The sequence below is a fragment of the Mirounga leonina genome, unplaced genomic scaffold (genome assembly GCF_011800145.1).
Source record: "Mirounga leonina isolate KUSES-001 unplaced genomic scaffold, KU_Mleo_1.0 Mir_201, whole genome shotgun sequence".
Taxonomy (NCBI): domain Eukaryota; kingdom Metazoa; phylum Chordata; class Mammalia; order Carnivora; family Phocidae; genus Mirounga; species Mirounga leonina.
Genome location: NW_023270504.1, coordinates 30,442,877 through 30,467,712, shown reverse-complemented (window position 1 = coordinate 30,467,712; position 24,836 = coordinate 30,442,877). Strand labels below are relative to the sequence as shown.

Sequence of the window (24,836 nt, the reverse complement as noted above, 5' to 3'; positions counted from 1 at the left end):
GTTAGTTAATGAACCTGACAGCCCTGGGCCTTGGTTTCCTGCTCTGTAGAATGAGGAGTTAGAATGATTGAGATCTTTAGTCTCCCTTCTGTTACTGGCACTCCATGACCTTGAGCATCTGCTGGCTTCCCGGCCTATAGGTATAAAAAATGGGCCCCTCCTAGCCTCGCAGTTCTTGATCGATTAAACAGTCTCTGGGCTGAGAAGGGGGAAGGACAAAGGAGATATGAGAGCTAGTGGGTAAAATGTGGAGGTGCTGACCCCTGGGAGCACGGCTCCCAACAGGGATCACTTCACACACACGCACACGCACAGCTGTTTTGCTTTGCCGTCTGTGATGACAAAGCAGCACTGAGGTGACAGCCAGGCCTCAGAGCAAAAGAGGTACATCTTGATAAGCCGTCTGCTGCCTGTGGTCTTATTGAGGCTCTTTGTTAGGTTGTCTGACAGCCAAGCAGACAGGTTGCTTTGGAGGAAGGCACAAGATCATTGTGGAGAGGGAGAGATCTTTGTGCAGAGGCAGGGCAGAGAGAAGGGCAAGAGGAGACCCAGGGGAGAGAGAAGGACAGGCCCGGCTAGGGGCAGGAGGAAGGGGATGTCATTTTTCGACCTCTATCAAATTGTGGCAGGACCTGGGGGACAAAGGTCAGGCTCTGAAACAAGGACCAATCATGCCCAGGTGAGAGGGGGAGGTCTCTTAATAACCCACAGCGGGAGCAGCCCAGAAAGGCCAGGTGCCTCACATTCCCTCAACCCCTTTGCTTGGATTTCTCTGCACCAGGAGGTCTGAGCCTGTCTGCAAACACAGTACCATGAGGTATTGTCTCCTGCACACAGCAGGCTGATAGGAGGTACTGGGAGGGAGGCTGGCCAGCCTGGCGCTCCCCTGACATGGGGGGCCAGTGAGGTTCTGACAATGGCTGACCACCTGAGCAAGCAGAACAGGGACCCAAGGGTCATGCTGGCAGGTCTCCCAGGAGAGAAGAAGGCTGGGCTCCCTCAGTGTCTGGGGTGGAAAATGCAGTTTGCGTTGTAAGGCAGGAGTTGAACAGGACTTAAAATGATGAAAGCCATTAGGCAGAACAGACAGTTTGTTGCTGAACAGGCTCCCATGCCCCTCACTCCCTCCCCCATTCTGTCCCCCGCCCCGGACGCCCCTCCCACCACCACCAGGATCTAGTGCTTCCTGCCCTGAGGAGGTTCTCTTTGTCCCCATCCCTTAGCGGGTTCCTTCCTAGGCCTTCAAGGGAATCAGAGCACAGTTTCATCTCTAGGGTCCCAAGTCCGGATCTGTAAGAGGGTGAGGCTCCATATGGGAGGAAGGAGTTCAGCACGGTCCTGAACCCTAAAGGTAAGGGATGAGACTGAGAGATCTTATAGAATTCATTTCCCCATCAAGTGGCTGGCTCAGTGGAATTCACAAATATTTACTTATTTAATTCAAAAAATATTTTTGGAGCTCCATAATATGTTAGATACGATGCTAGGTGCTGGGGATCAGAACTCACTCCCCCATGCCTACTATTAGCCCCCATGCCAATAAGGTGAGACAGGCAATAAGTGAGGATAAAATAAATAAATCATGTTCCTGAGAAATTAAAAAGTGATGAAATGAGAATGAAAGGTGAAGAGGTGGGCTGCTCTATCTGGAGAGGTCAGAGAAAGCCTCTCTAGGGGGTGATGTTTGGGCTGAGATCTGATGACGAGAAGGAGCCAGCCATGTAAAATTCTAAGGGAGGAGCATCCCAGGAAGGAAGGACAGCTGATGCAAAACCCTAGGTGGGAACGAGACTAGCATGTTTGAGGGAGAAGATGATTCAGGTTGAAATCAGAGAGAATGGCAGAGCCGGCTCCTGTGGGGTTTTGAGGCGATATTACAGAGGACTTTAGATTTTGCTCCAAGAGCAGAGGAAAGGCATTGGAAGGTTTTAAGCAAGGGAGTGACGTGATTTGATCTTCAGAAAGATCACTGTCACGGCTCTTGGAGAACGGATCACAGAGGGGCTGCACATCACAGAAGGTCTAGCACATTAATCCAAGTGAGAGATGTTGGTTTGGCCCAGGGTGGAGCAGACAGACTTACCATGTTTTGGAATAAGGTCTGCAGAAATTGGACGGAATAAGGGAAAATGATTACAATTAAGTGGAATATGCCCCAAATGGGGAAGTCTCAAGGAGAGTCACATTCTGGGGAGGAAAAGCCCAAGCTCGGTTTTGAACATGTGAAGTTTGAAATGCTCTTGGTGACGCAAGTGTGGAGATGTAGTAAGCAGTTGGATTGTCCTCAGTTCTGCGAAGGATCCCAGATACGAAGGACCCAGAGCTTGTCTTAGGGGGACTTATGCACCAGCTGTGGGACCGAACCTAGGGGGAGAGTCTGCTTTGTTCCCCTCCCAGTTCTACCCAAGAGTCTCAAAAAGCTGTTTCCTTAGGGGAAAACAAACCCCCACTCTCTCAAGACTCTGTGTTTGAATCATAGAATTTCTTCTAGCTTGGGAATGTCATGATTCTATGCACCTTGGCTCTGAGCAAGCAGGTAGAGAGGCAGAGTCTCCCTCCAGGAATAGCCTGAAAGCTCTTTGACCAAGGAAGCCAAGGACAGGGGTAAATAAGCTTTCATAAATCCCAAAGATTTGATCATTCTAAGCATTAGTGTGATGGCTCTCTGACAATTTTTAGAAGGTTTCTCTTCTTTCACTCAGCCTTTTTCTATAGGTAAAAGAAATTGTCTCAAATGAATATCAAGGGCGGTCTTAAAAGGAAGAATAAGAGGGAGAGACTGAGGAGTCCCCTGCAGGGATGGAGGGAACTGTGAGAGGGAGGAGGATATGTGACAACCAGCACCGGGCCCTCCAGCATAAGCACTGTGTGTGGATTATGGCTGTCTGTGTGTCTTTTGTTTCTGTCATGACCAAGAAGTCCATGTACCTGTGCCCTTCCCACGCACTTCTTTCAGCCTGCAGACCTTGAAGCAACAAAGGAGTGCACAGAGAACTCAAATGTTCCCCTATTATAGGACCTGCTCAAGAAACCTAGCCATACTTCCAGCCACAGAACTGTCCTGAGACTCCCGGGGGAGGGGGGAGGGACCTCTGAGGGCCCTGGTTCCATCATCTGTAACCACATGACTCTAGAATTGCATTATCCAACATGGGGGCCACCAGCCACATGTAGCTATTTAAATTTAAATTAATTAAAATTAAATAAAATCAAAAAAATAATAAAATTAAATAAAATCCTAAAATTCAGGTCCTCAGTTATAACAGCCGCATTTCAAGAGCCACGTGTGACTAGTGGCTACTGTATGAGTCAGTGCAGAGCTAGGACAGCCCCATCATTTCGGAAAGTTCAATCAGACAGCATTGCTTTACAGTAGTGGTTCCCAAAATATAGTTCCTGGACCAGTAGCATCAACACCATTTGGGAGTACTTTAGAAATGCGAATTCTCAGGCCGCACCCCAGACATACTAAATAAGAGACTCTGGGGACGGGGACAAACCTTCCAGATAATTCTTTTTTTTTTTTTTTAAGATTTTATTTATTTATTGGAGAGAGAGAGAGCACAAGCAACGGGAGGGGGCAGAGGGAGAGGGAGAAGCAGGCTTCCCCCTGAGCAGGGAGCCCGATGTGGGGACTCAATCCCAGGACCCTGGGATCATGACCTGAGCCAAAGGCAGACACTTAACCGACTGAGCCACCCAGGCACCCCGTTCCGGATGATTCTAACACATGCCAAGTTTGAGAACCAAAGCTCTAGTGTAGAATAATATTCTCTCCCACTGTCCATTTGAGCCTCCATGGTCTTTTACCCATTCAGCCTTCCTAGGGCAAGTATAATCATGACTCATTTTATAACCGAAGAAACAAATCCAAGGATCACAGCTCTGTCTAACCCAGGGCCAGAACTCTGGCCCCTTGACCCTTCCTTGGTCTCATTTTTTTTCATCAGACTTGTCTAGGATCATTCCATATTGAAAAAAACAAAAGGAAAAAATGCTATATCTCTGTGCTGGAACTCCAGTCCATTTAGAAGAGCCAGCTGCTGAGTTTTGGGAAGTCAGAATGATCGTGATGGATAATCTCTCCACTGAGTGGCCAGCGGGAGGATTAGAATGTGTCATGAATGTGGCAGAGCAGTGGGGAACCCAGCTCTACTCCCACTGTATGGACGAGGGAGCCGCGGCCCAGGTGGGAGACTCCTCACTCACGCCCACCAGCTCCTTCCTGGCCGCTGCGACCCAAGTCAGGCCTGCAGAACAGAGAGGTTAAGAGCCTTAGAGACAGACCCTGGCTGCGTCCTGGTTCCATCTTTCGGGGCCGGGTGACTGAGGCAAGCCGGTAATCTCTGCAAGCATCCGTTTCCTCCTCTGTGAAGCCCCATTAAGAATAGAACTGCTCTGCTGTGTGGATGAAATAAGCCCATGGATGTGAAGGTGCCTGGCACTCAAAATTTTCGATGTTATTATACCAGACAGTAGGAAGTCGACCTAGTTTTTCTATTCTTTTTCTTTTCAATATAACCTGCCTTTGCTCTGTGTTCTCTGACCTCAGAGTTCTCTTAGCATGTGAGCTCCAGCTTGCGTCCTCCAAGCCTATTTGGGAACCAAAGAGGCATGGGTAGCCCCTTGTAAGTGGCGTCATCAAAGGGTAGTTTTTGCCAATTGGTAGCATCTCTGGTTTTCTGGGACCGACCTGCAAACCTGGGTAAACCTGATAGCACCTTTCGGCAAGGAAAGAGCCTTCTTACAAAGTGGGAGAGACCCCAAGCAGGGATTGGGTACAAGAGAGGCTGTTGTGTCAGGCTTGAGATCTAGAAAGCCCTGTGAGGGGCCCTGAATTCCTGTCTCCGCCCGCCACTTTTGGTCGCGAGACCTTGAACAGGTGGCTCAGTCTCTCTACCTCTGTCTTTCCATCCTTGGGAAAAGGGAGAATGATGTGCCCGGTCCACCTACCCTGAGTTTCCCAAGATCAGAGGATGAATGCCATCTCATTGTTCTCTAGAACCTGGGCCTCATCTTTCTCTGGAGGTATTTTCTAGTATTAACTGCTGTGAAGAGACAGAAGCCGCCACTCTGTCTGCTTTTCTCCCCCTCCCCCACTCCCCCAGGAGCCTCAGCTCAGCTCTCACAGGCTGCCATCCCACCCAGCTCCAGTGCTACCTCTCCCCTCGGTTCCTGCTGATGCACCTCCTCTCTCTAACCTCAATCTATTTTTTTCTCTCATTGTCTCTTCCTTCCCACCATCCCCCTCCCCAAAAACACACCCATGGTCTTGCCCACCCTCTTCCCACTTCCTTGTAGCGGTGGGCGTCCAAATGAGGCTGGAGTTCCTGCAACGCACATTCTGGGCGGCAACCAGGCAGGTGGGTGTGATGGTGCCAGATCAGGGTCAGGGGACTGGTTTGACACGTCTGTCCTCTGTCCGCAGTGAGGAGAGCTGTGTCCTCGGGCTGCCCCACTGCCTCTCGGCCCCCCTCCGGGGCCCTAGCTCAGCTCTCCCGGATTCCTTCCTTCTCTGCCTATCTCAGCTCCCCATGTCTGCCTGTGGCCTCATCTCTGCTCCTGGCCTGCCTCACCGGGGGCTCTCTCTCTGCTCAGCCCCGGGAATGGGCAGGACTCGGTATTCCCACCCGCCCTGCCCCACCGGGCGGAGTAGGAGAGCGGGCCCTCAGTCCCTCTAGCCAGGACCCAAGCCTGGACTGCTGTCTATCCACAGGGCTTCCCACCCCACCCCTTCCTTCCCCACCTCCGCTCCCCGCTCCCCGGAGCCCTCTGCACTCCCCAGGTCTCCTCGCTGTCCCCCTCAAACTCCTCCACCAGAATCTGCCCCTCTGGTCCATCCGCTTGTTGCTGCCTCCTCACTTTGAGCAGGTTTGGGAAACCACAACATGAAGATGGAAGGGATGGGCTGGGAAGGGGCACCGGCCCATAACCTAGGGTCACCCTCCAAGTCATACAGGATCACAAAGAACGGGAGCCTCCAAAGGCACCCCAGGAGGCTTTGGGTGCCACGCGGCTGACCTCCAACCCTCACGAATGGGCTACAGGGGCCGCGGCACCCTTGGGTGCGGCCGAAACCCTGTGCGGGGACTGCTCTCAGCCAGGGGGCCTGCTTCTCGGCACCCTGAGCAACTGACACACAGCTTCACACATGCATACGTAGCACACGTGTGTACCGTACACGCACACATACGCACAGCACGTGCGACACATGCACACACATCAGTGTGCCATAAACACACATCCACCATTCCCCACACCACACAAATGTAATACACACACAACACAGACATGCTCACACACCGCATGTCCCCCGCGTCAACACCCACGTCTGCAGAGGTCCACACCGTGTATGGTTTCTCTTCCTTCCAGTGCAGCGCTGTGGATGGGCCCTGCCTGGAGAGCTGCCAGGACAGTGTAAGTTCTCCCCCAGGGAGAAGGGGGGTGCGTGGCAACCATGGGCTCCTCAACCACATCCTCCTAACAGGCCAGCTCCCCTCCTTCCCCTGCCGTGCTGGGCCACGGACGGTGCCTTCGCACTAGACAGGGAGGGCTCCCCACACGCCAGGCCAACACCAGCAGTCAGGGCCTGGCCATGACCTCCTTCTGGTCTCTCCGCAGGAGCTGGACTGCTTCGTCATCGACAACAATGGGTTCGTCCTGATCTCGGAGCGGTCCCAGGAGGTAAGGTGTCGGGGAAGCGGAGGGAGGGAGGAGTCAGGTCATCCCGCAGCCAGGCCAGCCAAGGAAAGGGCTAATGGTGGTTACTAATGGCAGCTTAGGGCACCAGGAAGTAATGGTGACTTAGGACAGATTAGAGTGAACGGTCTGAAGAAAGCAGAGTCTTCTTGAAACCAAGTCAGTGTAGCAAGATCACAAACTGCAGACATTTTCCACTCAGATGGTCAGAGAAAATGTTACTTCATTATTTTGTCTCTACCTAATCCAGCCTCATCCCACGGTTGGTAGGGAAACTGTCCACATGACGAGGAGAGGCTCAGCCAGGCTACACCGCAAGGCCCCACATATTCTGGGCTCTAGTCATGCCGCTGACTGGCCTGGCCACAGGGAGCCTCCTCCCAGAGTGCAAACACCCTCAGACTCATCGTCCCACTCCCCCCATCACATTCCCTCCTGCTTAGTCCATTCGGGCCACTACTGGGTGGCTCATCCACAGAGTAGGGTGCCAGTTTTGTTGGGTGAGGGCCCTCTTCCGGGCCACAGACTCCTCATTGTGTCCTCATGTGGTACAAAGGGCAAGGGAGCTCTCGGGGGTCTCGACGATAGGGACACTGATCCTGTACCTAAGGGCCTCGCCCTCGTGATCTTATCACCTTCCAAAGGCCCCACCTTCTACCTTCACCTTGGGGTTAGGTTTCAGCATGTGAATTTGGGGGGACACATTCAGACCATAGCAACCTCCCCTCCTATCTTCATGGGGCCCAGAAGTGCCAAGCCTTCCCCACTTTGAGCTCCCTTCCTGTCTAGACCTCCCTTGAGGAAAATTCTATTCTAACCCACAGAGCCTGACCCTCAGTTTGTTAGGGGGCACATAAAGGAATGGAGGCAATCCTCTTCCATCTGTTAGCCTGGCTGCACACAGAGACTTCCCCTGGGCACCTGGATGTCTCCCTGGCTCCGCATGTGCTCAGAAAAGCAGAAGAGAAAGTATAATCATAATTTTGTATTTGCTCAGCCCCAAACTGGGCCTCCAAATTAATGCCTTATTTAGCCAGGACTCAAACTAAGAAAGAAGGCTGTTCAAACCTGACCCGAACTTGAATATATTCACCTAAAGTACTTCCTTGAAACAAGCCGGAAGCACTGAAATGGCCTCCAGCCTGAGCCTCAAGGGAAGGGATATGGTATCTGCCCCGGTGTGAGCCTTGAACTAATTGGATATATATTTGTTGGAGGAGTTCCACGGTCTGTGCCTCAGTTTCCTCCTTTCTGAAATAAGGGGGCTGCACTACATGGTTTCTCAGCTCCTCGTCGACCCGAGATTCCCAAGGCCGGGGTGTTGGCAGGGCCACAGGACGAGGTCCTGGCTCCACACTGGCCACAGCCGGCGCTCTGGCCCCTCCAGAGCAGGGCTCAGGGTCCAAAGAAGCCAGCAGGACCTGGCAGGAACTGGGGCAGGAACCAGGAAGGAGATGTGGGAAAAAGAGCAACTGAGGAAGAGGCACCAGCGGGTCACGGAATCTGATTCCCTGAGGAGAGCCTTACTCAGCAGCACTCGGGAAGAGAAAGGCGGTTTCACCCGGGGAGTTGGGGGTGGGCTGGCCATCCTGTCGTCTCTGCACTGCTCATCATTCACTGCAGTCCCTGGATGGCTCTGCTTTTCCTCTCTGTCCCTCTCATGCCACCTGTGGCCATGCCACTCTCCCCTGGACAGAGCACCAGTGCATTTCGGTATGTGGCCATTGCTCTGGGGGAACATGGGTGATGACAGAGGCCGGCACCACCAGTGGCTGGGACAAGACCGCCGGACGATCTGATGCTGCCCATCGTTCCTGGGCTGACCCCTGCTGCCCTGGGGAGCCGAGACTGCCCTCTCTCCAGGGGCCTGGGCTGTTGGCTTCCCCGGGCCAGAGTTTCAGACAGAGTGTGGAAGGCTGGCGGCTGGGGAGGAGACAGCCACGCCGGGCTCCCGTGCTCCGGGGCCAGTGCCAGCAGACGTTTCCTGGAAAGGGCCAGATAGTGGGGATTTAGGCCGCACAATCCCCTGCTCTGCTATGGTAGCACACACGCAGCCATGGACAGCATGTGAACGATAAGCATGGCTTTGTCCCGGTAAAACTTACAGATGCTACAATTGGAATTTTATATCGTTTCTACATGTCATGAAATATCAATTTTTTTATTTTTTTGTCCAACCATTTGAAAATACAAAAACATTCTTAGCTCAAGGCCTGACATAAAGAGGTGGTGAGCCAGATTTGGCCCATCGACCATCATTTGCTGACCCTGCTCAAGAGGCAGCCAAGACGGCCTTGCAGGGAGGGAGGCCAGGAGAGAAACCAACCCAGCACAGGAAAAGCGGGCAGGGCCATCTTAATGACAGGCAACCCCCAAGGGGCTCTTTGCATAACCCATTGGGCCCCTTGGGTCCTGTTCTACCCAGATCACATTTGCTCACATGTCTTCACAAATCATAATATCACTGGGTCCAACTTTGGATAATATTGGTAACAGTTATTTTAGAGACTTCTATTTTATAAAGTATGTGTTTCCTTAGTTTATTTACCCCTATTTTCTCAGCTATTATAACATTGTGTGTAGTTTTAAAAGCCATCCTTTGTAGAATGAAGCAAGGTATAAACGAAATGAAATGTAATCTTCTTAATAGGGTTGGGACTTTCCAGAAGCTCCCCCAGAGCCCCAAGCTCCCACTATGCTTGGTTACCCTGGCTTCTGACACCACATTGCTTTCCCTCCTCCCCCACCACTTCGAGGCCCCAGGAAGGACACCCCCCAACACACAACCACCACCACCATCATCTCATTTTATCCTGGAGTTAAAATTGAGCTGCAAGGTGAGGTTAGTAACCTGAAAACTAACAGCTACAGAAAAGCCAAACTTTGAGCTTAGAAATACAAGTGAAGAGCAGTGATGGTGAGGGGACGAAGGTTCTAGAAAAGACTCGTGGTGAGGGAAACCAAGCCAGGGGAGCAGAGGTTTTGATGGAATTGGAGAATTCGTAGGGCAGGGAGAATGGCCTTCTCTGGAGGGTGAGGCAGGCTGCAAGTCCCAGTCTCCTGGGTAGTCACTCTCCTGCCCGGCCCCTCCCCCAGGCCACTCTCTTACTGCTGGGGCAGAGTTCATTCACTTTGCTGCACTTGCCTGTGTCTTCTGGAATGAGGACCGATGACTTTAGGACCCTGAACGCCAAGGCCAGGCATCCCGACCCCTGGATTAAACTCCAAGGCTGGTGCCAAAGGCTCTGGGAGCAGTATCTTGACAGGGTCCCTCTTTCCTCACCCTGGACAAGTCTGACCCGGCCACCTGAGCCGTGTCGGGTTCTGAGAGGGCACCAAGGGAGTGACACCCAGGCCAGAGACGCGAGTGGTGCAGCACCTGGACGATGCCCCGTACTCAGCGACACTTAGAGGTGTGTCTGGCAGTGGCAGGGGCTGGACTGGAAGGCAAGTGGAAGGCCCGTGGTGGAAAGCCTGGGGATGATGCTATAGATCATCAGTCTGTCCATCCAGTTTGGCTTTTTGCTTTAACTCATTCATTCAGCAACTCTGTAACAGTTATCTATTGCTGTGTAACAATTTACCCCAACGTCTAGTGGCTTAAAGCCACCTGACTGACTGTCCACAGTTCCTGGGTGTGGCTTCGAGGGCTGATTCTGGCTCAGGGTCTGTCATGAGGCTGAAAGTGAGGTGTCAGCCAGGGCTGCAGTCATGCCAAGGCTTGATTAGAGAAGGGTCAGCGTCCAAGCTCACTGGCATGGTCGGTTCCCACGTGGGCCTCTCCATAGGGCAGCTCACAACGTGGCAGCTTGCTTCATCAGAGTGAGCAAAAACAAGAAGAGCCAGAGACAGAGAGTGACAAGACGGAAGTCACTGTCTTTTAGAACCTAATTTCAGACGTGACATCCCTTCACTTTTACTGTATTTTATTCACAAGAAGTGAGTTACTAGGTTCAGCCTACCCAGAGGCTGGGACCATTGTGAGTCATTTCAGAATCACCCTACGACAAACCCTTCCCCTCCCCAAACACACCCAAGTGCTGGTGCCCCTCCAACTCATGCATCGCTCCCTGCCCCCCTCTCATCCCTAAGCCTCAAAGATGGGGGGGGGGCCTGGCAGCAGCAGTAGCAGCTGGGAGCTTGATAGAAATGCGAGTTCTTGGGCCCTACCCAGACTGAGGGGATCGGAAACTCTAGGATGGGGCCCTCCAACTGCGCTGTGACAAGCCCTCTGATGATTCTGGGGTGTGATGAACTCGAGGCTTTCATGTCTGCTGCTCTTGATCTGGATGCACTTTCCCAGCTGGGCTAATGTGCCAGAAGGTCCAGGCTACACTTTGTCCCTGCCAAGGTCCATCCAGGGGCCTGGGGAGAGAAGACTGTCCCTGCTCTAGATGCAGAGATTCTTCCCCAAGTCCTCCCCAGCCCTTCCTCACTGAGGCCCTCCTGCCCAGCAAACAGGGTGAGTGCAGAAGCCCCAGGGCACTATCTGCGGTCTGCCGGAGGGAGGGCTGGTTTGGATCTCTCCTGGCCCTAGTGGTGTTCCAGGCCTACTGATTAAACATTTGGTCCCCCTGGGCCTCTATTCCAGCTCAGGGCTCATTCTTATAATAAAGAACTACAGATGACAGGGTTACATCCCTCTACTGGGGCCTAGAAAGAGAAGCAGACAGCTGGGGCCAAGAGAGTGACAACAGCTCTGTGGATCTCTGTAATGTTTACAGTGGATCTGTCACCCCGGATTTGGGGACCCCAAGTCCTATCACTTGCCTGTGGGTAGCACCTACACAGGAGAGCTTCAGAATGGACCTCACAGGGGCAGCAAAGCTAGAGAATCAGATGCCCCATCATGGTGTCTTTCCCTGAGGAGTTGAATCTCTCGGAAGGCACAGCACCCTCTCCCTCCCTGCCCCCAGCCCAAAATGCTGACCTTGTCTTCAGACCAGGGCAACCCTTTCTGCCCTCACAGGGCCTCTGATGTGTCTGTCTTGAGCCTCAGCTCCTGTTTTCCTCAGCTCCCCCTTCTCCCTCCCTGCCTCCCTATATACCTGCCAACCAAGTGCTCCCACTCAGCACGGCAGGCTGTCTTCCAGTCACTCCCAATGCAGTGGGCATGGTGGGTGCAGCGCAGGGGAGACCATGCCCCTCCAGCCCCCACTCCTCATGGCCTGCCTCAGCACGTCTGCGGGCTCCCCCTGGCTCTGGCAGCAGAGCCTTCTTGGGGACAGGGCAGCTCAGGCTGGGTGCCTCCCGAGAAAAATGCAGCTGGCCACCTGCCCCAGAGCCGGCCCATCACGGCAGAAGCCCCCTGGGTGGCTCTCTCTGGAACACGGTCCTAAAATGCCCACCCCCCACTGTGGGGCCAAAGGCACTTGTCAAGAGACTGAGCAGCTCAGGGGAGCTGGACGGGGTGGGGGGGAGGGGCGGTGCGATACAGGAGAAAGGGACAAAAGGAAATTGGTCCTCACAAGGAGCCATTCTGTTAACTCATTTAATCCTCACACCCTTTAAGTTTTTAGAGAAGAAACTAAGGCTGTCCCTGGGTAAGAGGCTGTGACACATCCAAGAGTCAAGGGCCCTCCCACCCACCCTCTGGTCCTCCTTTCCTCTGGGGACCATAGCTTCACACGGGCATGCCCATTAGCCTATGCCAGGGGCTGCTGCCCAGCCAGCAGGAATACTCATCAGTTCTGCATTCTCTGCCACCACCTGCCCCATCTGCTCCCCACACACACTCCTGCCTCATTACAGACAGGAAACACAGGCAGCCCCAGGCCCTTTTGGTGCAGCCCCAGAGCTCAGGCAGATCCAAAGGACCATTGCTTATTGGTGGATTGGAACCCTGCCCCGCTGTGAGCAAACCTAAAAGGCAGGTAGCACTCGGGGCGCAGGGACCTGGAGCTTCTAGAGCCCTTGTACAGCGCTGTGGCTGGAAAGAGGCTACAGACCCCCCCAGTCAGTGTGGACACCCTAAACTGACAAGGGTTCTCCAGTTTGAGTGTTTGGACTTTGGCTTTGCAGAGTCAGGAACTAAGTCAATCTACCTATTTGAGGCACTGACCCACTCTGATGAAGTTCAAATGAAACCATCAGCTAGGAATAGTGTTCTGCTGTCAGGAACAGAGCCCCATGATAGAGTTTTAACCAAATTAAAGGTTTATTCTCTCACATAAAAGAGTAGATGAAGGCAGCCCAGGCCTGGTACGGGCTCGTTGCCAAGCATCCCCATCCTCAAGATCACAACATGGCTATAGGAGTTCCTGTCTTCTTGTCCATTTTCCAGACAAGAAGAAGGGGAGGACAACAGCCATGAATGAGGTGTTCCTCCTACAGTCTTCTCCCTTTAAACAGATTCCCGGATGTCCCACCGGGCAACTTTGCTCACATTTCATTGGCCAGCCGTAGCCACAGGGGAGTCTGGGAAATGTAGTCTTTTAGGCGAACACACTGCTTCCATAATTCAAGTCCGGACTGCCTTACCTAAAGAAGGGGAGGATGAGGGGGCGCCTGGGTGGCTCAGTCGGTTAAGCGACTGCCTTCGGCTGAGGTCATGATCTTGGAGTCCCGGGATCGAGTCCCGCATTGGGCTCCCTGCTCAGCGGGGGGTCTGCTTCTCCCTCTCCCTGCTTGTGTTCCCTCTCTCGCTGTGTCTCTCTCTGTCAAATAAATAAATAAAATCTTTAAAAAAAAAAAAAAGAAGGGGAGGATGGATATGTTCTGTCAGGGTGACATATCCTAGAAAGTCACGTTGTCTATGTACAGAGGAGGGTACATTTTTTCCAGTGTCCAGGAGCTTGTCTTCTCAGAATCAAGTGTCTGAAACACAGGGTTGTTGGTGAATAAGCCTAGAGCTTGGAAAGAGAATGGGACAGCCTTGTGGGAATTTGGGCCAGCTTCATCAGGAGCCTCATTTCCACCCCACTGCACTTTCCCAGGGAGAATACTCAGATCACTCATTCATTCCCCTGTCCGTTCACTCACGCGTTCCTTCAGCAAAGATGCACTGAATGGTAACCACGAACAAGACACTGTGTGGTGTGTGGGAAGCAGGGAGGTAGATGTCTGCCTTGTAGGATGTCGCTGTCTGGTAAGGCAGGAACGCACACATACCTGGTCACTGGAACAGCAAAAAGCGACCCGCAGCTGATGGAGAGGGATCGCTTGAGCTAAAGGAACTTCAGGAGGCTTCAGGGCTGCACTTTGGAGACCAGCAGGACTGGATACCTCACACCTTTCCACTTGCTATTCTTTCCCTTAAATGCCCTCGACTCCTCCCTGCTGTCCTCTGCTCTGTCCATTGCCCTGGTCCAAGAAGCCTCTCAGGCCTCAGAACAGAGGGGCCTTCTGGCCGAAGAGAGCACAAAGCTCAGACAAGCCTGCATATCCTATTCAGCTCTCTCTGGACTACCCCCTCCTGACTTTGTCTTTAGCTTCTCAGTTTCCGAGTGCAGAGGAGAGCAGCCTTAAGTCCAGCTGGAAAGGTGAAAAAAGAAAGACTTCTTGGAGGAGGACAACAAGGAAAGCTCCTTGGAGTGAGGACTGGGGAAGGGTTGTCAAAGGAGAGAGAAGAGCCAAGGCCCAGAGCAGCTCCTTGTCACATGGCCACCACATACGGAGCACTAGCTGTGTTCCAGATGCTTGGCACACACTATCCCCTATCTGAGCCATGGCCACGCAGCGGGCAGTGCTAGAGCCAGGATCTGAATCAAAATCCAATACTGAAGTCCAGGCTCTTTCCACTCTGCCATGCTGAGAAACCAGCAGAAGCAAGAAGCCAGGGCGGGCGGGGAGGTCAGCATAGGGGTGAGGCTGGAGGGCAGCCTGAAGCCAGAGCATAGCAGCAGGCTTGAGGGTCAACCGACTTGGGGGACTTTGTGGGCTTGGGGGATAGGCCTGGCCTGACACACAGTGGTGGGTGCTCACAAGGGCTGGTTGATTGGGTCATGAAGGAGGGACGAGGGAGGGGGAAGGAGGATCCTCTTTTGCTCTTTAGGAAACAAAAAAGAGAGAGAGAGAGAAATCAAATTCCAACTGTGTTGGCAGCAGGGCTGGGGACTGGGAGAGAGCCCCGTTAGGAGGGTGGAGTTGGTGGCTGGGAGGACAAAGGTCTGGGTTAAGTCACTGTCCAGGAGTCTGAAGGTGAATGACAAACCCGCAGGGCACATTGATTAATTGGGAAGGGGGGTGGGAGGGAGGGAAGGGAGATCAAAGGCAGCTCCAGAACTCTCAAACTGTATTTGGCTGGGCCATAAGGATGCCAGTGTGACAGAGCAGAGTGCTGCTTTTGAACCTTCTTTGACCATGACTCACAGAAAGAGATACATGTTACATCTGATCCAGGACATAGACACACACCATACAAATCAAATTTCACAAAACCCTGTTTAACCTGACTACACACAATTCACACCAAACTGTTCAAAGGAATTCTGTGCCTTCTAAAAAAAAAAAAAAGATCCAATTGTAACCCCTAGATTGATTTCATGGCCAACTAAGTGAAAAGCACTAAGATAGAGAATATGGCAGGGGAGACTGTTAAAGGGGGAGGGAGCCGGTGAATGGGTACAGTTCTGATTCTGTTGAAAGGTATCTATAGAGGAGACCCAACCCACCCCTGAAGTCAGGAGCTCAGCAGTGAGCCCTGGCCGCTCCATCTCTCTCCCTCCCCCTCTCTCCCCCTCTCTCCCCCTCTTTCCCCCCTCCTCCCCCTTTCCCTCCCCCCTCTCTTTCTTCCTCCGCCTCCTCCTCTGTGCCCCCCTTTCCCCCTCCCCCCCTCCCTCCTGTCTCTCCCACACTCCCTCCCTATCTCTCTCCCTCCCCATCTCTCTCCCTCCCCATCCCTCCCTCCCTATCCATCTCTCTCTGTCTCTCTCTCTCTGTCTCTCTCTCTCTCTCCCTCTCTCTCTCTCCCTCACAGATGGGAAGATTCCTGGGGGAGGTGGATGGCGCTCTCATGACCCAGCTGCTCAGCATGGGGGTGTTCAGCCAGTAAGTGGGACGTGCTTCTCCCCAGACTGAATACACACAGAAAAGGCAAGAGCTGATGCTAACTGGTCCCGACAGATATCAGGATCCTGACCTCAAAAACCCATGGTGAAAGCCCCAAAGAGCTCCCAAAGCAACATTTCTGAAGCCGGAGACTAGACATGAGGTGGAGAGGGGTATAAGGTCATATGGGCCCTTAGAGGGAAAACCGAATTTGCTGTTCGATGTCTTTAAAGCAGTCAAAGTGCAGAGATGAAATTGTCTGATCAGCACATCCTCACTCCTGCACCCTCAGGAACCCGGTGAATGGGAACCCTGCCGCAAACTCCCCCTGGGCGGGGAAAGGTGGGGGAAAGTCTGACTCCCCAGATCCTGTTTCTGATTTTCAGAGTGACCATGTATGACTACCAGGCCATGTGCAGACCCCTGAGTCACCACCCCAGTGCCGCCCGGCCCCTGGTCAACGTGAGTGTCACCCCAGACCTTCCTTCCCACCCGCTAGCCTCAGGACCCCATTTTTGACTCGGACCAGAAAGTCCTGTCGCACTTCCTCCCCCCCAACCCGACCCCACACCCCTGCTCCCTATCCTCAGCCTGCCCCCAGCCCAGGCCTGTCAGTCTTCTCTCCCGGGCTTCAGGGAATTGTTCTGGCCATCTGGTGAGCTAATGGGCCTCTGGCAGAGAGAGCAGTCCGTAGTCCCTGCGTTGCTTTGTTCCTACCCTCACTTGCTAGGGCTTTCACACATATCCTAAAGGATCCCAGAAACATCCCCAAGTGGCTCCTCAGGAAGAGAACTCGACTAGTCTTCTTGATGGGCATGGGCTAACCCCAAGTGCCCGCCCTACAGTAGGACTTTATCAGATAACTCAGTTGTAAAGGCCCCCTCCGCTGGGAAGGGGCGGGAGGCGGGAGGCGGGAAGACCCACCCCCAGGTGTGGTCTTCAATGGCGGTGCCCAGGGGAGCACCCCTGCCCGGGGCCTGGGCTTAACCGTGTGTCCCCCCCTCCTTCCCAGCCCATCTCTGCCCTCCTGACTGCTACCCGGTGGCTGGTGAATGAGCTCTTGCTGTGAGTGGGGTCTGCGTCTGGGACGGGGGTGGGGCTGGGGGGACCTGATGCAGGTGTGCCGCATGAGGGAGCCCTTTGAGCAGGAGCTGCAGGAGGTCCCCGGAACCCCGGGTGTCTGGCGCCTGCCCCCCTACATACTCTGCTCACCCAGGAGCCCCAAGCAGGGGAGAGGGCGGCCTGGAGGAGCGGCGCCAGACCAGGGGCCATCAGGGAGCTCCGGTGCTCAGTGCTCCAGCCGCCTGGGCCTGGGTGGGGAGAGCATGTCGGTCTTCCGAGATTCAGCTCTGCATCTGACAGGCTGCTGCTGGAGTGGACCGCCTGGGGCTCCCGGCATGTGGACCAGGGGGCTGAGGGTGAGTACGCAGGACTGCAAAAGGGAGTGTTTCCTAGCAGAGCCATCTCAGTAGGAACCTGTCACCTCTGGGCAGATGACAGGCGGGATGGGGACTCCTGAGAGCCCGTGGCTCCCATCTCCCCCTGCTGGGCCCTCTCTCATGGCCTCCCCCCTCACTCCTGGCTCCCCTCACCTCTCTGCGTGACATCACACCACCATCTCGGGACACCACCACTCCATGTGGCATCATTCATCATCCCATGCGACATCGCCACCCCGTGCCATCCTGCCCTTCGTGTGACATCATGCCCACCCTGTGCTGGGCCTCATGTCCTGGATAGCCAAAGCTGTCTTCCATCACTGTGAGTAGCCTTTGCTGAGGATTCAGGAGGTGCGGGGAGGGACTGCAAAAGGGGCCTGTCCTCGGCTCTCCATCCTAGGCGTGCATCCAAGGGAGGCTGAGCTCTCTTCATCCGGGGACACCCCTAACTCAGAGGGCCTCTCCCAATCGAAAGCCCCATTCCTTAAGGGGTGGGGATGTCACCCAGATCTCATCCCACACAAGTACAGTCCTCCTCCAGGGCAAACAAAACCCTCCAGCCATCTCCTTGGGTGAGATCACTTATGATTCCCAAGGGGAAAGAGGGTGATGTGGCCCAGTGGCGGTGACCATGAGCAGGTAAGCAGCCGCCGGGTCTCCTGGTGGAGCAGAAAACGGGGGTGCCTCCAGCTCACGTGTCCTCCAAGCCCTCAGCAGCGCTCGGGGCTGGAGGTGGGGGCAGGTGAAGGCCTTGGTCTGGTGACCGGGACACTATATCTCCTGTGGGGATAATATATCTCCTGTGACCTTATGTCTGAGGACAATGCCCTCCACAGGCCTGACCACAAACCAAAGAAATGTCCTCTCAGCCAGCCATGACTCTGGACTGCACCCCCGGAAGAGTGAGGCCACTTGATCTTTAAATGCAAAAGGAAGTCAGTGACTTCCACTCTCTGGGTAGCTGGGGGCTCCCTACCACACAGACTGTCTCGTTTAACTGGTCCCTTTCAACCCCTCCGTGTCAACAGAGGCTTTTCCATGGGGTTCTGGAACATCTCCACTGCCTGGGCTCTACTCCCCACCCCATTTTTGTTAAGAGTTTGGCTTCCTGATGGTGTCTGTGACAGGAACCAGGAACCACGTGTCACAGCCCATTTAGAAACAGGTCCCTCCTCCCCTCTGCATGGGAACACAGGCTGGGGGGACACGGCTCCCCTCCTTGTCGTTCTCTCTCTGCTAGCAGCTGCATCTTGCGAACTCTGAGCATAATCTCCCTCAATCTGCTTGTTCAGAATCTCTCACCTTCAGGGCAGCTGCCCCAGGAACTCCTCCCTCCTGCCTGGGAGGCCTGGTCCAGCCACCCACCCCTGTCCTCAGTGAACAGCGCTGGACTTGGAGTCCAAGGACATGGACTGAGGGGGGCCCTGCGGCCCTTTCCCAGCTGTGTGGAAGCCTACTCCACCCTGTCGTTGTTGGCATTGTTACTATCACTGTCACGGAGATAACCTACCCACACAAAGTGTGACAGGCCCAGGTGACAGGCCCAGCCCTGAGCCAGCCCCCACTGGGGACAAGGCCAGTGTAACGGGGCCCGGGAGGGAGCGAAGCCAGCCCCCAGGCTTCTGCAGGCTTTAGCTAGGGTGCCCCCTCCCAGATTCCGAGGAGCCCAGACAGCCGAGTGCCCAGCAGCAGCCCTGGAAGGTCTGGGGGTACCTGACCAAGTGTGCAGAGCCCCCGACTGAACACCGGTTCTTCCTCTCAGTCAGCACTTCTCTGCCCGCAGACTGGCCTCCCCTCTTGCCTTCAAGGCCTGGTGGGAAGTTTCTGGGTCTGGGAGCTCTCCTACTAAGCCCTATGTGACCCTGAGGTGGGGGTCTATGAAATGGGCGTGATTCTGCCCACCCTCCCTATTCTGCAGATAGGCCCTGAGAGCACAGGAAACGCATGAGAAGTGCCTGGAAGAAACAGAAGTGCTGTGTTAACAAAACAGTGCTGCTATTTTGAACAAAATAATGTCATTCAGCCCGTGAACCAGCCCTGGTTTGCTTTTTGCTCACCTCAGGCACAAATGTGCGTCCTCCAGGGCGGGGCTGCGAGGGCCTCAGCTTTTCCTTTGCCGAGTCCTGTTCACTCCATCCTTTGACCCTGAGTGGACTCAGGGCACCACTAAGGAGCGGAGAGGCTGGGAGCTGTGTGTCCCAGACCCCACAGTCAAGCGCCCAGCCCTTCCTGCTCTGCTCATCGCTGGCCACGGGCCTTAGGGAGCAGCTAGGGCTTGTCCGGGAGCTGCACGTGCACGGCACTGTAGCTAGACTTCAGGAGTGTCACCTGTATACAATGAAGGGGGGAGGTGTCATAGGATTAGGGGACCAAAGTCTCCTCAAGCCGCTCCTGGCACTCCTCCTGCCTCTGCTCTCCTCTCACAGCCTGGCTATCAGTGCCGATTGGAGCTTTCAGGAGGTCCACGTCCACCCCTCTCCCAACCAGCCAGCTTACATTGAGGATCAGGCTGCCAAAGACAGGAGGTGGCTTTCCCAAGGTCACGGGGCTATGTGCTCATCGCGCACAACCGGGAGCCAAGGCCCCGGGCCCTGCCTGCTGCCCTCTCCACCACGCTCCCGTCGGCTTCACTCACTCCTTTCCTTTTCCTTCCCTGTCTTCCTTCCGCCCCACCTCTCCTCCACAAGCCCCGAGAGCTTGGCTTGCCGACAAGGGCGCCCTCCGCATGCACGCAGACCAAGGGGGCTGTTCCGTTGCGTGGTGCCGCCGGCACCTGCCTCGGCACCCCCACAGGCGCGGCTGCCTCGGGCCCTCCTCATCTGCCCCTTCCCTTCTGTGACTCTGTCTGCCTGCAGCCCACAAACACAAGAAACAGGACGTGCTGCAGCCCTGCGACACGGAGTACCCTGTTTTTGTGCACCAGACGGCCGTCCAGGAGACCAACGGGATCATTGAGTGCGGAGCCTGCCAGAAGTAAGGCCCCAGGGCAGCTCTGCCTGTCCCCAGCCAGCCTCCCACAGTCTTTGCTTCTCCTTTTCCTCAGTGAAGGAAGCACAGGCTGAGGCAGAGGGTAGGCCGGCTGGGGGCACCGGACGGTTTGGTGTGCTGTCTTAAGGGAACTGGGGGAAGGTGGTCCCGAGGCCAGATCTAGGCCTACCCACCCCACCTTGGGCTCCAAAGCCATCCCGCCCAGAAGAAAGGCTCCCACAGCCTCTCTCGGTGACCCCTTCAGGGTGGGTCTCACACACACCTGCTTAGCCCACAGCAGTTCAGTGTCAAGGCCACGCAAGCTCAGCAGCATGTAGGCACCTTGGAAGGCATGGTAGGCAAGGATAGCTTTGAGGAAAGAAACCAGTCGGCTGTCCCCCAGAAACCTGTCTGTGCAGAGAAACGGGCAAGCTCGAGGACCTTCTCAGGAGTGGGCGGGCTGGAGGAGGGCTCCTAGCGCTGTCAGATCACACTTGGCCTCTCCACTCCCAGGCCTGGAGCCAGAGTGCGGGCCCCGCCTAGACTCAGGCCTTCTCCTGTGCGCAGGCCGCTCCATCTGAGCTACATCCGAGCTAGATCCGACCGGTTCTGCCAAGCCCTGGCCCGGGAGGGCAGGGACGCCTGACAGAAACTTCTCTCCTGCTGACTCCCACCCCGACCTCGGGGACCTCCCGACTAGTGAAACTCTGTCCTGGGCCTCCTCCAGGGTGTCCACTCAGCCAGCTTTGCCATTCAACAGGGGCTTCTCAGGATGCCCCTGAGGCTCCCCAGACCTCAAGGGAATTATTTTCTAGTGTAACGCCTCAGACTGGGGCATGGGACAGTCATACTAGTACGTGATGTCGGGCGGATGTTAACCTCACCAGAGCGGTTTTCTGGGAACTACTGTGACTCGTTTATCTCAAAGGCTTGTAGTGAAGATAAAGTAAATGGTCTGGTGTGAGGCACAGACTTGAGAGTAGACAGATTCAGAAACTGGTTCTGCTGCTTCCTAGCCCTGTAACCTTGGGCAAGTTACCTCACCTCTTCCAGCCTCTGTGTTCTCCTCTGGGAAACACGAACAATACAACGTCCTTCGGAGTGGTGAAGGTTAAGCGTGTGTGTGTGAGAGAGAAATCTTCCACCCCATAGGAAATGCTCTGGAAGTGGCAGCTGGTGTTATGTAACGCACCAGGCCCTGGGCGGAACAGGCCTTCCCTATAACCCTTTCCTCCCTCCCTCTGCCAGGCCTCCAGGGCCGTGTGCGGGCGCGCTGTGCCACCTTGTGGCCAAGCTTGAGCACTGCATCTTCCCGCACGGCGGGCCCCCGCCACAGTCACCCAAAGCCAGGACAGCCACACATCCCTATCTGCTTGGGACAGTCTTGATTCATGTCTGTTGTTCCTGAATATATTAATAACAAGTCCTTTCCCTCTCAAGAATTATCCCAGTTTGGACGTCCTCACCTCCAATCGGCTAGGAAGCAGTACAACTGCAAAGGCTTGTGGGTAAAATAAGCCCAGAGGACTGAGTTCATTGCCTAGGGCTGTCCCTGCAGCTGCTCCTGATCTGACTGGCCTCGTGGTTCTGTTCCTTCCCCTGCCACCCCAACTCCACACAATAAGTCTCCAGAAATTCCCTAGAAGCTCAAAGTCGGCCTGCCATAGAGAAGTTCCGCGACCCGCTTGTCTCTTTGCTGCAGGATATTTGTGATGCAACAGATTCCCAGTAGTAACCTTCTCCTCCTGGTGACAGACCCCACCTGTGACTGTAGCATCTTCCCACTAGTCCTGCAGGAGGCTACAGAAGTCAAATATATCCTTCCAACCTCCAGGATACATGGGCTGAGGGAGGGATGGTGGTGTAGATGTCCTTGAGGGGCTCAGATTCTGAGAGGCGAGGCCAGCCTCCCCCACAGCATCCCACCCTTCCCCCAGGGCATCGTGATTTATTCCCCAACCCTTCCCTCCCCCGGCCCCGGATGCTGTCTTCTGCAAGGCAGCTGGTCCCACCAAGGGTAGGTTCTTCCCAAACTTAGTCTCCAGAATCTCCAGAATCCGCTCCTGTCATGAGGTGTTCGCCTTAACAGTGAATTCTGCACATAATGCCTCTGTCAAGTGTGACAGGATGCGTTCCCAGAAGCTTCGCCGGAGACCAGATTCCTGCCATGCCTTCCATCCAGAGGTGAGGGCTGGAGGCAGGGGAAAGGGGTCGGGGCTTGGTCTTCATTCTCAAATCCCCAGCTCTGGGGCGGTGCCTGTGCCTTTGCAGATCTGAGTGGACACCTAGGAATGCACTTGTTGTGCTTGTGCACCTCCGTGGAATGCATTCAAGCGTGTGCATTGGCGTTTAGGCCCTTGGGGCAGTTACATACTGAGTCAACCAGGAGCTGAGGGCCAAATTTCCTAGGGTTTGGGCCCTCAGTGATTTAAAACACAGCTTCCCCATATTGCCTTCATTACTACTGCACTTAGCTCCGAATGATCTGAGCAAATAGGAGGAAACCATTATATGCAAAATACTAATAGTGACCGACATTAATTGAGTACCCACTATGTAAGGTGCTTTTAGCTTAAGACCTCGAGCTGGGGGCCTTATACATGGTATTGTCTTTGCTGGATATGACTGTCACAAATAATCCACATCAGAGGAGCTTCTAGAGTTGATGGCTTCCCCAGAGTCATTCTAAGAGGATGGCTCCACGGCCACTATAAGACTAGGGACAAGCGGAGGCTTGAGCCTGGTTCTGGGCTGAGGGCACAGCCTCTACTTTCCCCTACAAAACAGGCAGTCTAAAAAAGATGGCAGTGGCAGTGTCTCTTCCATTTTCTGGATTTCCCTCTTTCCCAGATTTTTGGCTATTAGTCCCAGAGACCCTCCTCCCTATTCCTTGCCTCATCTTGAATGCTACCCCTTCATCTCTGCCCTGGGTTCACAGGAAAATGCCCAGGAGTGTGGTGGCACCTCACACACCTCAGCCCCACTGCCCATGCTCCTGCTGCCTCTGTGTGCCTGGGTGCTACCACCCCAGCTGCTGCGGTGACGCCCGCCCGGTCTCACCTTTGTTTTGACAAGATGATCCTTCCAGAGACATTCTAAAGAGTCAGCACCTGCCGTGGGATCCACCTCACTACACCTGGGTTGTTCATCTTAATCTTGGGCTAATGGTCCCTGCCTCCTGAGATTGCCGGATGGAACAAGAAACCACTTCTCAATGTCCTTGAGGGGCTCAGATTCTGAGCACCTACTAGGGTGCCTAGTACCATCTTTCTTACCACCTCTTCAGGAGTCCAGCGCGAGCTCAACTTGAGCCAAAACAAAAGAATGTAATTGCATCTATTCTCCAGAAGTCCAGACCCAGCCAAGGGTCAGCTGTTCCTAATGAACCTGGTTGGTCTTCAGTAGAACCCAAGAACTTAAAGCTACTGAGAAAGAGGGGCAGAATGAGGCCCACAGCAGAAATGAGATGAAGAACATGCCCCCACCTGAGATAGAACTTTCTCAAAATGAGACGCATGGTGGGGGGGTAGGTCAGTTTCCTAACTGCCGCTCAAAAAAGTGTGTGTGCGCGCACACGGGCGTGTGGGGGGGGGGGGGCAAGGATGTAACTAGTAGTGGGAAAAACCCAGAACAGGAACAGGTATTAAATCCTTTTATATTACTGTGGCATGTCTACAAACTATTGCTATTAAAAACTTAAAAAATGTCTTTACAAAATGTTAATGTACAGAAACTTCTGCATCTAAGAAAAAGCCAAGAGGGTAAAATATGCAGCTGCTGCCCTGAAAGGTGAGAGAAGAACACGGGAGGTGGAGGCATAGTGGCAGCCAAGCAGAAGTCGCAGGACAAAGCACAGTCCCTCACAGTGGCATGGTGAGGGCTCTCCTGAAGGCTAGCTCTAGCCTCCCCAAGAGCTCCGCATCCCATAGTAGTCTTTTTCTAGCCACTTATCTTTTATAAAAGAGACTACCTTGATCTCCAGGTCCTGGGATGGAGCCCCATGTCAGGCTCCCAGCTCCCTCTCCCTCTCCCTCTGCCTCTGCCTTTCCCCCTGCTTGTGCTCTCGGTCTCTCTGTCTCTCTCAAATGAATAAACAAAATCTTTAAGAAATAAAATAAAAAGACTACCTGACTCTATCCCTGGGGTTGGCATCTCGAGGAACATTCCACCATGCACAGCAGAGTCCACCAGGAGGGGAGCTTTATCTGGGAACTTACTCTCCACATGCACACCTCCCCCAGGGTCTCAAGGCCCTGAAGCTTCCTCCTCCCTCCCCCGCAGACCTGGCTCCCGAAAGATAGCAGCCCCCACAGTGAGAGCAACACTAAAAGGCAGAACCATGTAGACATTCTGAGGTGGCCTCAGGACTTTAAATTCAACCAACCTCCAATGAGGAGGTCCAGCCAAGCCCCAAGATAAGCATGGACAGCGTCCAGGGCCTCGGGAGACCCTTCTTCCCAGCCCTCCACAATTCAGAGTACAAGCTTCCCACCAGCAAATGGCCCCATTTCCCTGTAGAGTGGGCCAAGTTTGAATAATGCATTCATTGCAGTATTTGTAAAATGCCTTACATTACTGATTATGTCACTCTCACCATTTAGTCTCACAACAAGCCTGTGAGGTAGGCATTAACAGCCCCATTTATAGCTGAAGAAGTGGAGCCTCAGAGAAGAGAGTGACTCAAGCTCACTTGCTCAGCCAGTTTACGTGGCAAAATAATGCTAGGAATGGCTAGCACAGTCA

General features: G+C 54.1%; 1 protein-coding gene across 1 annotated transcript in view; it reads left to right on the top strand.

Annotated features, from left to right (window-relative positions):
- CACNA2D4 (calcium voltage-gated channel auxiliary subunit alpha2delta 4) overlaps window positions 1-23,322 on the top strand; it is a 123,895-nt gene extending 100,573 nt beyond the window's left edge. The window contains exons 27-38 of the mRNA XM_035028532.1: window positions 5,302-5,363; window positions 6,373-6,417; window positions 6,622-6,684; window positions 15,617-15,687; window positions 16,074-16,149; window positions 16,700-16,752; window positions 17,050-17,105; window positions 17,428-17,448; window positions 19,982-20,099; window positions 21,796-21,908; window positions 22,195-22,277; window positions 23,032-23,322. Of these exons, the coding sequence (XP_034884423.1) occupies window positions 5,302-5,363; window positions 6,373-6,417; window positions 6,622-6,684; window positions 15,617-15,687; window positions 16,074-16,149; window positions 16,700-16,752; window positions 17,050-17,105; window positions 17,428-17,448; window positions 19,982-20,099; window positions 21,796-21,908; window positions 22,195-22,277; window positions 23,032-23,136 (866 nt within the window). The 3' untranslated portion in view covers window positions 23,137-23,322. The remainder of the gene's footprint in view (window positions 1-5,301; window positions 5,364-6,372; window positions 6,418-6,621; window positions 6,685-15,616; window positions 15,688-16,073; window positions 16,150-16,699; window positions 16,753-17,049; window positions 17,106-17,427; window positions 17,449-19,981; window positions 20,100-21,795; window positions 21,909-22,194; window positions 22,278-23,031) is intronic.
- The last annotated feature ends 1,514 nt before the right edge of the window (window positions 23,323-24,836 follow it).